Source organism: Sorex fumeus, unplaced genomic scaffold (genome assembly GCF_029834395.1).
Source record: "Sorex fumeus unplaced genomic scaffold, SorFum_2.1 ptg000058l, whole genome shotgun sequence".
Classification (NCBI taxonomy): domain Eukaryota; kingdom Metazoa; phylum Chordata; class Mammalia; order Eulipotyphla; family Soricidae; genus Sorex; species Sorex fumeus.
The window spans coordinates 8,579,451-8,595,193 of NW_026606115.1; the positions used below are offsets into that span (position 1 = coordinate 8,579,451).

Genomic DNA, 15,743 nt, shown 5'->3' on the forward strand with positions numbered 1-15,743 from the left:
GCTTCAGTGTCCAACACATCATAAGCTCGAAATCACTTGTTTCTAATTTTACAAAAAATGGGGAGAAATTACTTATTTCAATCTTTGAATTTTTTCTATCCTTCAATACTTTTTTTTATTAGTGAAACACCATGAGGTACAATTGTAGACTTACAAATTTTTGTGCTTGGGTTTCAATTATACAATGATCAAATACCCATCCCTCCACCAGTGCCCATTTTCCACCACCAGGGATCCCAGTATCCCTCCCACCACATCCCCCCATCCCACCCTGACTCTGTGGCAGGGCATTCCCTTTTGTTTTCTCCATTCTTTTGGGTGTTATGGTCTGCAAAAGAGGCATTGAGTGGCAGTCATGTTCGGTCCATAGTCTACTTTCAACATGCATCTCCCATCCTAGGAGGATCCTCCAAACACCCTTTATTTGGTGCTTCCTTCTCTATATGAGCTGCCCTTTCCCCTAGAATGCCCTGCTGGCCTCTAAGTCCTGGAGTAATCCTACTGGTACTGATCTCAGCTATTCTTGGATGTTAATCTCCTATTTTGTTACTTTATGTCCCCCAGATGAATGCAGTCTTTTAATGTCTATCCCTCTCTTTCTGACTCATTTCTCTTAGCATGATACTTTCTATGTAGTACCACTTGTATGTAAATTTCATGAGTTCATCTTTTCTAACAGCTACATGGTACTCCATTGTGTAGATGTACCAAAGTTCCTTTAACCAGTCATCTGTTCTCGGGCACTCAGGTTTTTACAGATTCTGGCTATTGTAAAGGGTGCTGCAATGAACAAACAAGTGCAGATGTCACTTCGACCATACATTTTTGCCTCTCTGGAATATATTCCCAGAACTGGTATTGCTGGGTCATATGGAGCTCAATTTCTAATTTTTTGATAATCGTCCATACTGTTTTCCAAAAGGGCTGAACCAGTCAGCATTGCCACCAACCGTGAATGAGTGTCCCTTTCTCGCCACATCCGCGCCAGCATTGGTTGCTTTTGTTCTTTTGGATGCGGGCCAGTCTATGAGGTGTGAGATGGTATCTCATTGTGGTTTTGATCTGCATCTCACTAATGTTTAATGATGTAGAGCATTTTCTCATGTACTTTTTTGCCATTCGGATTTCTTCTTTGAGAAATTTTCTGTTCATCTCATTGCCCCATTTTTTAAAAAATTTATTTATTTATTGAATCACTGTGGGAAAAGTTACAAAGCTTTCAGGTTTAGGTCTCAGTAATGCAAATATCAAACACATTTCCCTTTACCAATACTTATTTTTTACCATGAAGAACCCCAATAAAACCCCACCCCCCACCCCTCCCAGTCCTTGTGAGGCAGATGAATTCTAGTTAGCACTCTTTGTTTCAATAAAAGATTCACCACTATTATTTAGAGTTTACCCCCCCCCCCCAAAATCAGACATGCTGAAAAAGCATTGTGAAGTGATTTGCTTTCTACAGCTGGGTTCAAGAATTACATGTTGGTTTTGGATTTCTGCTATTTTACTTATTAACCCTGGAAGTATTTCTACTGAAAGTCAGATAATTAAGAAATTGGTTTCTGTGCTCTGGAGTTGTGGCCGTGCCAGAGAGCCGCTCGTGGGGGGCAACTGATGACCTCGGTAGGGCGTGAAGGGCGGACCGAAACGCCCCCCTTCCCATGAGGTTTTAGTCGCCCCCACACCCCCGGCTCATACCTGCTGTCCACAAGGCTCCCATGTGTCCGCCATCTTTCTTTCCAGAGAGGAGAGGGCGAATGGGGCAACACCCTTTCCCCTCCGGACAGACCTGATGGCCTGGATTAACGCATAGTCTGTTCACTTTTCTGCTCCAAGCTGCTGGGTTCTGCATTAAGTCCTTGTGCTTCTGGGGCCATGGCTTTGCAGGAGAGCCGCTCGTGGGGGGCAACTGGTGACCTCGGTAGAGCATGAAGGACGGACCGGAATGCCCCCCTTCCCATGAGGTTTTAGTCGCCCCCACACCCCGGCTCATACCTGCTGTCCACAAGGCTCCCATGCGGCCGCCATCTTTCTTTCCAGAGGGAGTAGGGCGAATGGGGCAACACCCTTTCCCCTCCAGGCAGACATGATAGCCTGGATTAATGCATAGTCCGTTCACTTTTATGCTCCAAGCTGCTGGGTTCTGCATTAAGTCCTTGTGCTTCTGGGGCTGTGGCCGTGCTGGAGAGCCGCTCGTGGGGGGCAACTGGTGGCCTTGGTAGGGCGTGAAGGACGGACCCAAACGCCCCCCTTCCCATGAGGTTTTAGTTGCACCCACACCCCCAGCTCATACCTGCTGTTCATAAGGCTCCCATGCGGCCGCCATCCTTCTTTCCAGAGGGAGGAGGGCGGAAGGGAGCAACACCCTTTCCCCTCTGGGCAGACATGATGGCCTGGATTAACGCATAGTCCGTTCACTTTTCTGCTCCAAGCTGCTGGGTTCTGTATTAAGTCCTTGTGCTTCTGGGGCCGTGGCTGTGCTGAAGAGCTGCTCGTGGGGGGCAACTGGTGACCTCGGTAGGGCGTGAAGGACGGACCAGAACGCCCCCCTTCCCATGAGGTTTTAGTCGCCCCCACACCCCCGGCTCATACCTGCTGTCCACATGGCTCCCATGTGGCCGCCATCTTTCTTTCCAGAGGGAGGAGGGCGGAAGGGAGCAACACCCTTTCCCCTCCGGGCAGACATGATGACCTGGATTAACGCATAGTCTGTTCATTTTTCTGCTCCAAGCTGCTGGGTTCTGCCTTAAGTCCTTGTGTTTCTGGGGCTGTGACCGTGCTCCAAACTTAACTCTGATTTTCAGGGAGAAACGTTGGGTGATTTACTTCCCATTGATCACTTTGTATATAGAGAGATGTTGCGCGGCCACGTAAGCGGCCGTGCGGTTTGGAGGAAAAGTCCTATTTCCCGCATACTCGAGCTTTGCTTGTAGAGGCTTCTGGTCACCGGGGTTCCATCTGGGGGAGGCGGGATGCGGCACCTACCCCATCTGGGACTTCCCGATGATCTCGGCTCTTTTTGGAACCTGGTTTTTTCTCCGGGGGCTGTGGAGCCAGCCCTCCATGTGGCCCTTCTCTTCGGCTGTATGCTGTAAAGATCGCCCCATTTTTTAATGGGGTTAGATGTTTTCTTCTTGTGGAGTTCAACCAGTACTTTATAAATCCTTGATATCAACCCCTTGTCAGATGTGTATTCGGCAAATATCCTTTCCCATTCTGTAGACTGTCTTTGTATTTTGGTCACTGTTTCTTTTGAGGTGCAGAAGCTTCTTAGTTTAAGATAGTCCCATTTATCTATCTCTGTTTTCACTTGCTCAGCCAGTGGCGTGACATCTTTGAAGATACCATTAGCTTCAATGTCATGGAGGGTTTTGCCAACTTTGTCTTCAATGTACCTTATGGATTCTGGTCTGATGTTGAGGTCTTTAATCCATTTTGATCTTACTTTTGTACATGGTGTTACACAGAGTTCTGAGCCCACTTTTTTGCATGTAGCTGCCCAGTTTTGCCAGCACAACTTGTTAAAGAGGCTTTCCTTACTCCACTTCACATTTCTAGCAACTTTATGAAAGATTAGATGATCATATGATTGAGGGGAGGTGTCAGTGTATTCAACCCTATTCCATTGGTCTGCAGATCTGCCTTTGTTCCAGTACCATGCTGTTTTAATTATTACTGATTTGTAGTAGAGTTTGATGTTAGGGAGGTTGATTCCTCCCATTTTCTTTTTCCCAAGAATTGCTTTAACTATTCGTGGGGGCTTATTGTTCCATATGAATTTCAGGACTGGTTGCTCTATTTCTTGCTTCAATACTTTTTAACATATTACTTTAAAAAATGAGTTTGCCTCCCAGGATGGGAAAATTATGCTGAAAGTAGACTATAGACCGAACATGATTGCCACTCAGTGCCTCTTTTGCAAACCACAGCACCCAAATGGAGAGAGAGAACAAAAGGAAATGCCCTGCCACAGAGGAAGTATGGGATGGGGGGGCATGGTGGTTGAGAGGGATACTGGGATTCGTGGTTGTGGAAAATGGGCACTGGTGGAAGGATGGGTACTCGATCATTGTATAAGTGAAACCCAAGCACAAAAATTTGTAAGTCTACAACAGTACCTCATGGTGTTTCACTAATAAAAATTTTGAAAAAATTAGTTTGCAAAATAACAAACTTTCTAAATCATTGTTTCCCAAAGTGGGTGATACTGTCCACGTAGGGTTTCCTGGACCAATTCAGAGGAAGTAGGAGTGGTAACCTGAGATCCATTTGAGGGTGCTTTCTGTGTGTTTGCTTAAGTAAGGCAGATTTCTGGAAGGGACAATTACTGAGTGATTTTTTTTTCTGAAAAGGAGTTGGCAGGCCAAATAATTTTGAGAATCTTTGCTATAAATAAACTGTGTTTGGCAAGTATCTTGATGATATTGTATCTAATTGGAAGGAGGGTGTATTGGGAATAAACCCAGGACCTCATACTTGCAAGACATGTACTTTTTCACTGAGACTCATCGCTTGTCCATGACAAGCAGCTTCGATTTTAATTCCTAGTGTTGAAAATAGACTTAATGTGCCTGATTTATCTTTGTAGGTGTCTGTTACTAGGAGTTCCAGGGTTTTGATAAGGTATACTGCTACTAAACCTCAACAACCTCTATGTCTAAATGGTTTCCTTTTGCTTTTCAGTTAAACCTTTACCAACAGACTACCTTAGTCTTACTGTGAAGGATTCAGAGGACATTTTCCTGAGATGGAACGTTCCAAGAGGCCCCATTCCACCAAAGTGTTTCATTTATGAAATTCAGTTCGTAGAAGATGATTCTACCAGAGTAAGATGAATATTGCATTTATTTTGGGGAAATTATAAACCTAGATTTAGAAATGATATAGCAGACATAAGAGCCAAAATAATTCTCTAGCTACATAAATATTATAACATGACATGTACCTTAATTTCTGAAAGATCAAATATTTTAGTAGACGAAAGAAATATGCTTTCAAGCTAGTAATATAATTAAGCATACAAATTTTAAAACTTCATGGTGTCTTAGAAATCTGGTAACATGTTTTGAATTTCATGTCAATAAACTAAAGTTGCCATTGCATACATAAAATGGAAGTGGCCTCTAGTTAAAAAAAGCAAAATAAAAAACACCAACATAAACACTATTTATTTATTTATTTATTGAATACCATAAGAAACACAGTTGCAAAGTTTTTAATGATTGGGTTTGAGTCATATCAGTCATACAATGTTCGAAAACCTTTTCTCTCTCTCTCTCTCTCTCTCTCTCTCTCTCTCTCTCTCTCTCTCTCTCTCTCTCTCTCTCTCCCCCCTTCTGGATGTTATGGACCATAGACACTTTTAGAAGGGCTAAGCAGAGGAAACAGCCAAGACTAATTTATTTCCCCTGTAACAACGAAACAGTGATCTCTTTAGGCCTATGGTATTATGTTAATTTTATTCTTTGCTTTACAACATTAAAAAGTTGTGGGTATAAATAAATAAGCCATGAGTTTGAATTGATTCTTTTCATATAAAGATGAGAAAACACTCTGTTGTTAGAATAGATGTAGAGGTCCAAAGTAATTTTTAATTGGTTCACAATCAAATTACTTATCTTGAACTAGAATACAGGTCTTGTAAGAATAATGTTAAGAAAATTCCCATTTTAGCTTGGAAAATTATTAGCTTACTCTTGAACAAGATGTCTCTGAATCAATGTGAAGACTTGTCCACTTGAAGCTATACTATTTTATGATCATTCCCAAGAAAATTGCAACAAAAAATGTGTTCCTGTGGGTGAGAAGCCTTTATTTGCTTTTTGAAATACAAAATTAAAATAGTTGTTACAGTGTTTTTTTATTTTTATTAGTGAAACACCATGAGGTACAGTTTAAACTTACAATATTTTGTGCTTGGTTTTCAGTTATACAAATAGTCGAGTACCCATCCCTCCAGCAGTGCCCATTCTCTACCTCCAGTGCGCCCAGTACCCCTCCCATACCCCCAGACCCCCCATCCCACCCCAGCCCTGTATCAGGGCATTACCCTTTGTTTTCTCTCTCCTTTTGGGAGCTGTGGTTTGCAAAAGAGGCATTGAGTAGCAATCATGTTCAGTTTATAGTCTACATTCAACATGCATCTCTCATCCTGAGAGGCTCCTCCCCAAACCCTTTATTTGGTGCTCCCTTCTCTATCTGACCTGCCTTTTCCCCCAGCATGTGCGGCTGGCCTCCAAGCCATGGAGTGAACCTCCTGGTACTTATCTCGGCTATTCTTGGGTGTTCATCTCCTATCTTGTTAGTTTATATTCCCCAGTTGAATGCAATCTTTCTATATCTGTCCTTCTCTTTCTGACTCATTTCACTTTTAGCATGATAATATCCATATAGTACCACTTGTATGTAAATTTTATGATTTCATCTTTTCTAAGACCTGCATAGTATTCCATTGTGTAGATGTACCAAAGTTTCTTTAACCAGTCGTATGTTCTCAGGCACTCAGGTTTTTTCCAGATTCTGGTTATTGTGAACAGTGCAGCAATGAACATAGAAGTGCAAATGTCATTTTGACTGTACCTTTTTGCCTCTCCAGGATATATTCCCAGAAGTGATATAGCTAGGTCAAATGGGAGCTCAATTTCTAATTTTTAGATAATCGTCCATACTGTTTTCCATAATGGATGAACCAGTCGTCATTCCCAATAGCAGTGAAGGGGAGTGCCTCTCTCGCCATATCCATGCCAAAAGAGGTTGCTTTTGTCTTTTGAATGTGGGCCAGTCTCTGTGGTGTGAGATGATATCTCATTGTTGTTTTGATCTGCATCTCCCTGATGAATAATTATGTGTGTAGGGCATTTTCTCATGTACCTTTTAGCCATTAAGATTTCTTCTTTGGAAAAATTTCTTTTCATTTCATCACCACATTTTTGATGGGGTTAGATGTTTTCTTCTTGTAGAGTTCAACTAGTGCTTTGTACATCCTTGATATCAACCCCTTATCAGATGGGTATTGGGTAAATATCCTTTCCCATTCTGTAGATTGTCTTTGTATTCTAGTCACTATATCTTTTGAGGTGCAGAAGCTTCTTAATTTAAGATAGTCCCATTTGTTTATCTCTGTTTCCACTTGGTTGGTCAGTTGGTGTCGTCTTTAAAAATCGTTAGCCTCATATCATGGAGGGTTTTGCCGACCTTGTCTTCAATGTACCTTATGGTTTTGGGCCTGATGTTGAGATATTTAATCCATTTTGATCTGGCTTTTGTGCATGGTGTTAAGTGGAGGTCTAAGCCCATTTTTTTGCATGTGGTTGTCCAGTTATGCTAGCACCATTTGTTAAAGAGGCTTTCCTTGCTCCACTTCACATTTCTTGCTCCCTTATCAAATATTGGATATTCATATGTTTGGGGTTGTGTGTACGGATATTCCACCCTATGCCATTGGTTTAAAACCCTGCCTTTGTTCCAATACCATACTGTTTTAATTATTACCGCTTTGTAGTAGAGTTTGAGGCTGGGGAGGGTGATGCCTCCCCATGACTTTTTTCCAAGAATTGCTTTAGCTATTTGTGAGCATTTGTTGTTCCATATGAATTTCAGGAGTGCTTGATCTATTTCTTTGAAGAATTTCATGGGTATCCTTATAGGGATCACATTGAATCTGTATACTGCTTTCAGGAGTATTTTCATTTTTACAATGTTAATTCTTCCTATCCATGAGCAGGGGATATGTTTCCATTTTCTCGTGTCTTCTTTGATTTCATGAAGTACCATTTCGTAGTTTTCATTGTAGAGGTCCTTTACCTCTTTAGTTAGGCTGATTCCAAGGTATTTGATTTTCTGGAGCACAATTGTGAACGGGATTATTTTTTTCATGTCACTTTCCTCTCTCTCATTATGTGTGTATAGGAAGGCCATGGATTTTTGGGCATTGATTTTATAGCCTGCGACTTTATTGTGCAAGTCTATTGTATATAGGAGTTTCTTGGTAGAGGCTTTAGGATTCTATAGATATAGTATCATATCATCCACGAATAGTGAGAGCTTGATTTCTTCCTTTCCTCTGGATGCCTTTAATGTCTTTTTCTTGCCTAATCGCTATTGCAAGTACTTCCAGCACTATGTTAAACAGAAGTGGTGATAGTGGGCATCCTTGTCTTGTCCCTGATCTTGGAGGAAAGGCCCTAGTTTTTCCCATTGAGGATAAATGCTTTCCATGGGTTTGTCATAGATGGCTTTGACTATCTTGAGGAAAGTTCCTTCAAAACCCATTTTGGTGAGAGCTTTCATCATAAACTGGTGCTGGATCTTGTAAAAAGCTTTCTCTACATCTATTGATATGATCATATGGCTTTTATATTTTCTTTTGTTGATATGATGGATTATGTTGATTGATTTCCGAATATTAAACCATCTTTTGCATCCCCGTGATGAATCCCACTTGGTCGTGGTATATGACATTTTTGATGAGTTGTTGGATTATATTTGCTAATACTTTGTTGAGGATCTTTGCATCTGTGTTCATTAGGGATATTGACCTGTAATTTTCTTTGTTGGTGGTTTTTTGTTTGCCTTCGGTATTAGGGAGATATGTGCCTCATAGAAGCTGTTTGGGAGAGTTCCTTTTTTTCAATTTACTGTAAATGCTTGAGGAGAACTGCAAAACGTCTTCTTTAAATATTTGGAAGAATTCACTAGTGAATTCGTCTCGGCCTGAGATTTTGTTTTTGGGAAGACTTTTGATTACCACTTCAAATAGCTTGATATGAACGAGTCTATTCAGGTATCCCAACTCTTCCTGGTTCAATCTTGGGTATTATAGGAATCCAGGAATTTATCCATTTCTTCTATGTTCTCTTGTTTCATGGCATACAGACTGTCAAAGTAGTCTCTGATGATCTTTTGAATTTCATTGGTTTCTGTTCTGATGTCCCCTTTTTCATTTCTTATTCAGTTTATTTTAGTTCTCTCGCTCTCTCCTTCTCTCTGAGTCTTGCTAGTGGTTTATCAGTCTTATTTTCTCAAAGAACCAGCTCTTGGTTTCATCGACCTTTCAGATTTTTTTACTTCCATTTCCTTAATATCTGCTCTAATTTTTATTATTTCTTTCCTTCACCCTGGTTTGGGTTCCTTCTGTTGGTCTTTTTCTAAGATCTTGAGCTGTGAAGTCAAGCTATCTATGTAGGCCTTTTCTTCCTTCCTGAGGAATGCCTGCAAAGCTATACATTTTCCTCTTAACACTGCTTTAGCTACATCTGATATGTTCTGGTAGCTTGTGTCTTCTTTCTCGTTTGTTTCCAGGTATCTTCATTTCGTCTTTGACTTCCTTCCTGACCCAATCATTGTTCAACATTCAGTTGTTTACTTTCCAGGTGTTTGATTTGTTTCTCGATGTCTTTGTGTGATTCGTTTTTATCTTGAGCACATTGTGGTCTGAAAAGATTGTTGATACTACTTCTATCTTTCTTGTTATATTGAGGTATGTTTTGTGGCCTAACACGTGATCTATTTTGAAAAATGTTCCGTGTTCACTGGAGAAGAATGTGTATTCTTTCTTTTGGGGGTGAAAAGCCCTGTATAGTTCTATAAGCCATATCTCTTCAATTTCTTCCTTCAAAGCCAATGTTTCCTTGTTGAGTTTTGTTCTTGTTGATCTATCCAGAGGTGATAAGGCAATGTTGAAGTCTCCAACTACTATTGTGTTGCTAGAAATGTCATCCTTAAAATGTCTAAGCACTTGTTTTAAGTATTTAGCTGTTCCCTCATTAGGTGCGTATACATTTAAGAGTGATCTTTCTTCCTGTTGTATGTATCCTTGATAAATAGAAAATGGCCTTGGCTTTCCCTTCTAACCTTTTTAAACCTAAAATTTATGTTGTTGGATACGCTAATTGCCACCCTAGCTTTTTTGATGGAGCTGTTTGCTTGCAGGATTGTTTTTCATCCTTTAGCTTTGAGTCTGTGTTTGCTCTGACTGTTGAGATGAGTTTCTTGTAGGCAGCAAAATGTTGGTTTCAGTTTCTGGATCTTTTTTGTCACTCTTTGTCTCTTGATTGGTTCATTTAGACCATTGAGGTTGAAAGATATTATTGTCATGGGGTTTTCTGCCATCTTTCTGTAAGGGTTGGTTGTGTTTCTAAGTGTTTTCCTTCTTATTTTACAGGAGCCCCTTTAATCCTTCTTTTAGATTTGGTTTCGAGTCTATGAAGTTCCTGAGCTGTTGTTTATCTACAAAATGGTGTATAAGTCCATCTTGTTTGAGTGACAGTTTAGCTAGATAAAGTATTCTTGGTGAGGCGTTCAGTCCATTGATTTTTTCACTATATCCCACCATTGTCTTTGGGTTTGGAGAGTTTCCTCTGATAGGTCTACTGTAAATCTAAGGGGTGCTCCTTTGTATGTGATTTCCTTCTTTGACCTTGCTGCTTGCAGTATTGTGTCTCTGTCCACAGCATCCATCATTCTGACTATGATATGCCTTGGAGTGTTTTTATTTGGATCTCTTTTAGCTGGCACCCTTCTGGCTCCTTGTATCTGTATGTCTGCATTCTTTTACTCTGGGAACTTTTCAGCAACGATTTCTTTGTGCCTTTTTCATTCGGGTTGCCTCCCTGTCCTTCTGGCACTCCGATAATTCTAATGTTCTTCCTCTTGGCATCATCCCCTAGTCTCTAATTCTCCTTAGATCTTTTTTGAAGTCTTTTCCCATTGTTGTTCCCTATGAGATTTCTGTTTCTCATCGTCAAGCTGCAGTGATCAATTTTTAAGGTCATTCAGATCTGTGATATTTTCCCTACAGGATTATATTTATACCAGTATCAGAGCACTGGTACAGAGCGAGTACTATATTAGCCAACCAAAATAAGATTAAAGGGAGCAGATGGAGCAATAATATAGTGGTCTGGCATTTATCTTGCATGGGGTTTACTAGAGTTCCATCCCGCACCACTTATGGTCCTCTGAGCACCTCCAGCAGCAATCCTTGAGTGTAGAGCCTGGAGTAAATTGTGAGAACTGCCGATTGGGCCCCAAAAGAATAAGGGGTAAACTATTTCTGTGTCTTAATGAACACTATAGTTTTCATACAAACAATATCAATGTACAAAATGACTTTGTTTTCCACTAACTCAGTGTATGTAGAATTTTTCCAGATGAAGGAATATGGGAGCATTAACACTAAACCAAATAGTACGTGTCATGTACATCAAAGTTACTTGACGAATTTTTATTCTGCCACATGTATATGCCTTTTATGCACGTGACACAGAAAAATTAAAATATAGACAAGAAAAATGAAAAAATGCAAAAATAACCACCACATAAAATACAGTCACTAATAGTATTTTTGGGCTGGAGCGATAGCACAGCAGGTAGGGTGTTTGCCTTTTACGCAGCCAACATGGCCAACCCGAGTTCAATTCCTCCGCCCCTCTCGGAGAGCCCAGCCAGCTACCAAGAGTATCTTGCCCGCATGGCAAAGCCTGGCAAGCTACCCTTTGCGTAATCGATATGCCAAACACAGTAACAAGTCTCACAATGTTAGTGGGCCCGCTCGAGCAAATTGATGAACAACAGGAGGACAGGACAGTTAGTATTTTTGTCTACCACATTCTAGACATTTAATAGATGTTTTATGAACAAGACCTACTTGCAAGGTTACCAAGCAGGATCTACATAGTTTTAATTTAGGCTAAATAACAAATACTGGATTTTTTTTTCTCTATAGTTTCAGGCAACTACACTTGAAAATGAGATGCACGTTACAAAATCATTAAATGAAAGCCAGAAATTATGCTTTTCAGTAAGAAGCAAAGTGAATATTTACTGTGCAGAGGATGGAATTTGGAGTGAGTGGAGTGAGGAACAGTGCTGGAAAGGTATGAGAATAAAGAACAGTAAGTGAACAATAAATGATTTGTGGCAAAATTAATTTGTTATATTTAATAAATTATGTAAATAAAGTGATCTTAAATGTAGTATATAATACATAAAAGATAATTAGCGAATACCTCAATAGAATATAACTTTCTTGATAATCCAATATTCACTTTTAATGAGGAGTTCAATTAGTAGTTAAACTAAGTTTTGTGTTATCAGCATTCTTATTTTCTTAAGTGTCATTTATACTAATAGTTCATTTTTGGTGTGAGTCTATTTGGAGGGTGACCAAGGTTTTGAATCACACCCTGTGGTGCTCAGTGCTTTCTTCTGACTCTATGCCCAGTGACCACTCCTGGCAGTGTCAGAGATTGATCCCAGGTGAACAATGTGCAAGGAAAGCTCTGTAAGTCCGGTATCATCTCTCTGGCCCCAGGAGTAAGGATATTTTACCAATGATTTCTTATACTTTTAGCAATATAGAAAATTTTTTCTTCATCTTTTATTTCAACACCATGATTTATAATGCTATCAATAATAAAGTTTCAGACATGCAATACTCCAATACCATACCCACCACTTGAATGTCAGCATTCTTCCAACATCTAAAGATTCCCTCCAACAGCCCCTTGACTAACTCAGTTCTGCAAGTCAACTCTCAGGGTCCGTTGCCATTGGCTACTTGTTCTTACCTTTCAAAGTTTTTTTTATATGAGAGGTCATTCTAAATCTTTCCCCTTTCTTCTGAAATATTTCACTCACCATACCTTCTGGTTCCATTCACATAGCAGCAGACTGCACATGGGTTGTTTGAAGATTCTGGTGATTGTGAACAGTTCTGTAATGATCACAGAAGTGCAGATGGCTTTTCTGCACTGGAGACACTTTTTAAAAAATATATGAGATTTTGCACTGGGTTTATGGTACTGTTGCCGAGAGGGTTTCATATGTAATAGTTTACCTCCTTTCAATACCATCTCCTTCTCCTGGTTAAACACTTCTCTTCATAGATGTTGCCATTTTCCCTGTACTTTTCCCCCAGCCCTTTTTGGGGCGGGGATTGTTGTAAGTTCCAAGAAATAAGAGTTTCTGGATCAAATGAAAGCTCAATTCCCAGGTATTTTAGGAATGTTCATATTGTTTTACATAAAAGCCTGACTAGTCGATGTTTCTACCAACAGTGACTGAGAGTCTCTTTTTCCCTGCATCCATGCCAATACCATTTCTTCTTATTATTTTTGATGTGTGCCAATCTCTATGGTGTGAAATGGTATCTCATTGTTGTTTTGACTTGCGTTTCCCTAATGATTAGTGATGCAAAACACATTTTCATATGCCCTTTGTCTCTTTGTATTTCTTCTTTGAGGAAGGTTCTGTTAATCTTTTCTCCCCGTTTTTTTGATGAGGTTCAATGTTTTTATTGTAAAGTTCTACCAGTGCCTTATATATTTTTGATATTAAACCCTTATCATATAAGTGTTGGGTAAATTATTTCTCTCATTCCATGGGTTGTGTTTGTATCCTGGTAATCATTTCCTTTGAAGTGCAGAAACTTCCTCATTTAATGTAGTCTTTGCTTTGTAGTTCATCTTTGCTTCCACTTGCTTGGTCATTGGTACTTCATCCTTAAGAATGTCTTAAGCTTCAATGCCATGAAGAGTTCTGAATACACTTTCTTCTATGTTCCAAATTGTGTGTGGTATTAAAAAGAGGTTTGAGTTCATTTTTTGCATATAGCTGACCCATTTTTCCCACCACCATTTGTTGAAGAGATTTCTTTCCTCCACATCAAAATGTTTCCCCTTTATCAAAAATTAACAAAAATTAACTGACCATCACTTGAGTGTTTGTCTCAGGATATTCAATCCTATTCCATTAATATAAGGGTCTGTCTTTATTTCAGTACCATGCTGCTGGTTTAATTACTACCACATTGTCATACAGTATGATGTTGGGAAAAGTGATACCTCCCATCTTTTTTTTCCTGAGTATTGCTTTATTTCTTCAGAGGCATTTATTGTTCCACATGAATTTCAGGAGTGTTTGATCTATTTATTTGAAAATTTTCATGTGTATCATTATAGGGACTGCATTAGATATGTACAATGTTTTGGGAGTATTGCCATTTTGATAATATTAATCCTCCCAATTCGTGAGCAAGAGAAATGTTTCTATTTCCTCAAACCTATTTTATTTTTTGAAGTGTGTTTTTATAGATTTCTTTGTATAGGTGTTTCACCTCTTTACTTAAGCTGAATCCGAGGTACTTGATTTTCTGAGGCACAACTGTGAGTGGTATTGTTTTAATAAATTATATCACATTTCCTTTACTCTCTGCACATAAGAAAGCCACAGAATTTTGCATGTTAATTTCATAGCTTGCCTGCAACTTTGTTACAGAAATCTATGGTTTCTAGGAGATTTTTGTGTAGTCTTTAGTATTTTCTAAATACAGAATCATATCAAAACAAATAGTGAGCTTGATTTCTCCTTTTCCTATCTGGATGCCTTTGATATATTTTGCTTGCCTAATTGCTATGGAAAGTACTTCCAGTATTATATATAATAGAAGTGGTGACAGTGGGCAACTTTATCTGTGCCTGATCTTAGAAGGAAGCCTTTTAGATTTTCTCCTTTTAGTATAATGTTTCTGTGGGCTATGATAAATGGACTTATTTATGTTGAAAGTTTTCAATTCCCATTTTGTTGAAAGGGTTTATAATGAATGGGTGCTGGATCTCATCAATTTTTTTCTCTTTTTTATTGATATGATTGTATAGTTCTTTCTTTTATTCATGTGATGCATTATATCTTTGGCTTGTGTTTGTTAAACCATCCTTACATATACATAGACTAATCCCACTTGGCCATTATGCATGATCTTTTTGATAAGTTATTGGATGCAATTTGCTACTATTTTATTGAGTATATTTGCACCGGTCTTTATCAGGGAAACTGGCCTGTAATCCTCACTTTTTAGATATCAAAGTCTGCTATATAAATCAGAGTGAGGTTTGATCTTAGAAAACTTTTTGATAACATTTTTTATTAGTGAAACACCATGAGGTACTGTTGTAGACTTACAAACTTTCGTGTTTGGGTTTCTGTTATACAATGATCAAGTACCCATCCCTCTACCAGTGCCAATCCTCCACCACCAACGAACCCAGTTGCCCTCCAACCCCCCAAGACCAGCCCACCCCACCCCACTTCTATGGCAAGGCATTCCCTTTTGCTATCTCTCTCCTTTAGGGTGTTGTGGTTCATAATAGAGGTATTGAGTGTCCGTCGTGTTTGGTCTATAGTCTAGTTTCAGCACGCGTCTCACATTCTGAGCGAGTCTGCCAACACCCTTTAATTGGTATTCCCTCCTCTATCTGGGCTGCGTTTTCCCCCAGCATGTGCTGCTGGCTTCCAAGCTGTGGATCAGACCTCCTGGTACTTATCTCAACTATCTTTGGGCGTTCATCTCCCATTCTGTTAAATTATATTACCAAGATGAGTGCAGTCTTTCTATGTCTGTCTCTCTCTTTCCGACTCATTTCAATCGCATGATACTTTCCATGTAGAACCACTTGTTTGCGAATTTCATGACTTCATCCTTTCTAACTGTTGCATATTATTCCATTTTGTACATTACCGAAGTTTCTTTAACCAGTCATTTGTTCTAGAGCACTCAGATTTTTTTCCAGATTTTGGCTATTGTGAACAGTGCAGCAATGAGCATAGAAGTGTAGATGTCATTTCGACTATAGTTTTTGCCTCTCTGGGATATATTCCCAGGAGTGGTATTACTGGGTCAAATGGAAGCTCAATTTATAAATTTTTGAGAATTATCCATATTGTTTTCCAAAAGGGCTGAACCA

The 15,743-nt window shown here is 39.5% G+C and overlaps 1 protein-coding gene across 1 annotated transcript in view; it reads left to right on the forward strand.

The window, feature by feature from the left end:
- Positions 1-15,743, forward strand: part of IL13RA2 (interleukin 13 receptor subunit alpha 2) — a 47,851-nt gene that overhangs the window by 17,309 nt on the left and 14,799 nt on the right. The window contains exons 6-7 of the mRNA XM_056125658.1: positions 4,684-4,826; positions 11,726-11,876. Of these exons, the coding sequence (XP_055981633.1) occupies positions 4,684-4,826; positions 11,726-11,876 (294 nt within the window). The remainder of the gene's footprint in view (positions 1-4,683; positions 4,827-11,725; positions 11,877-15,743) is intronic.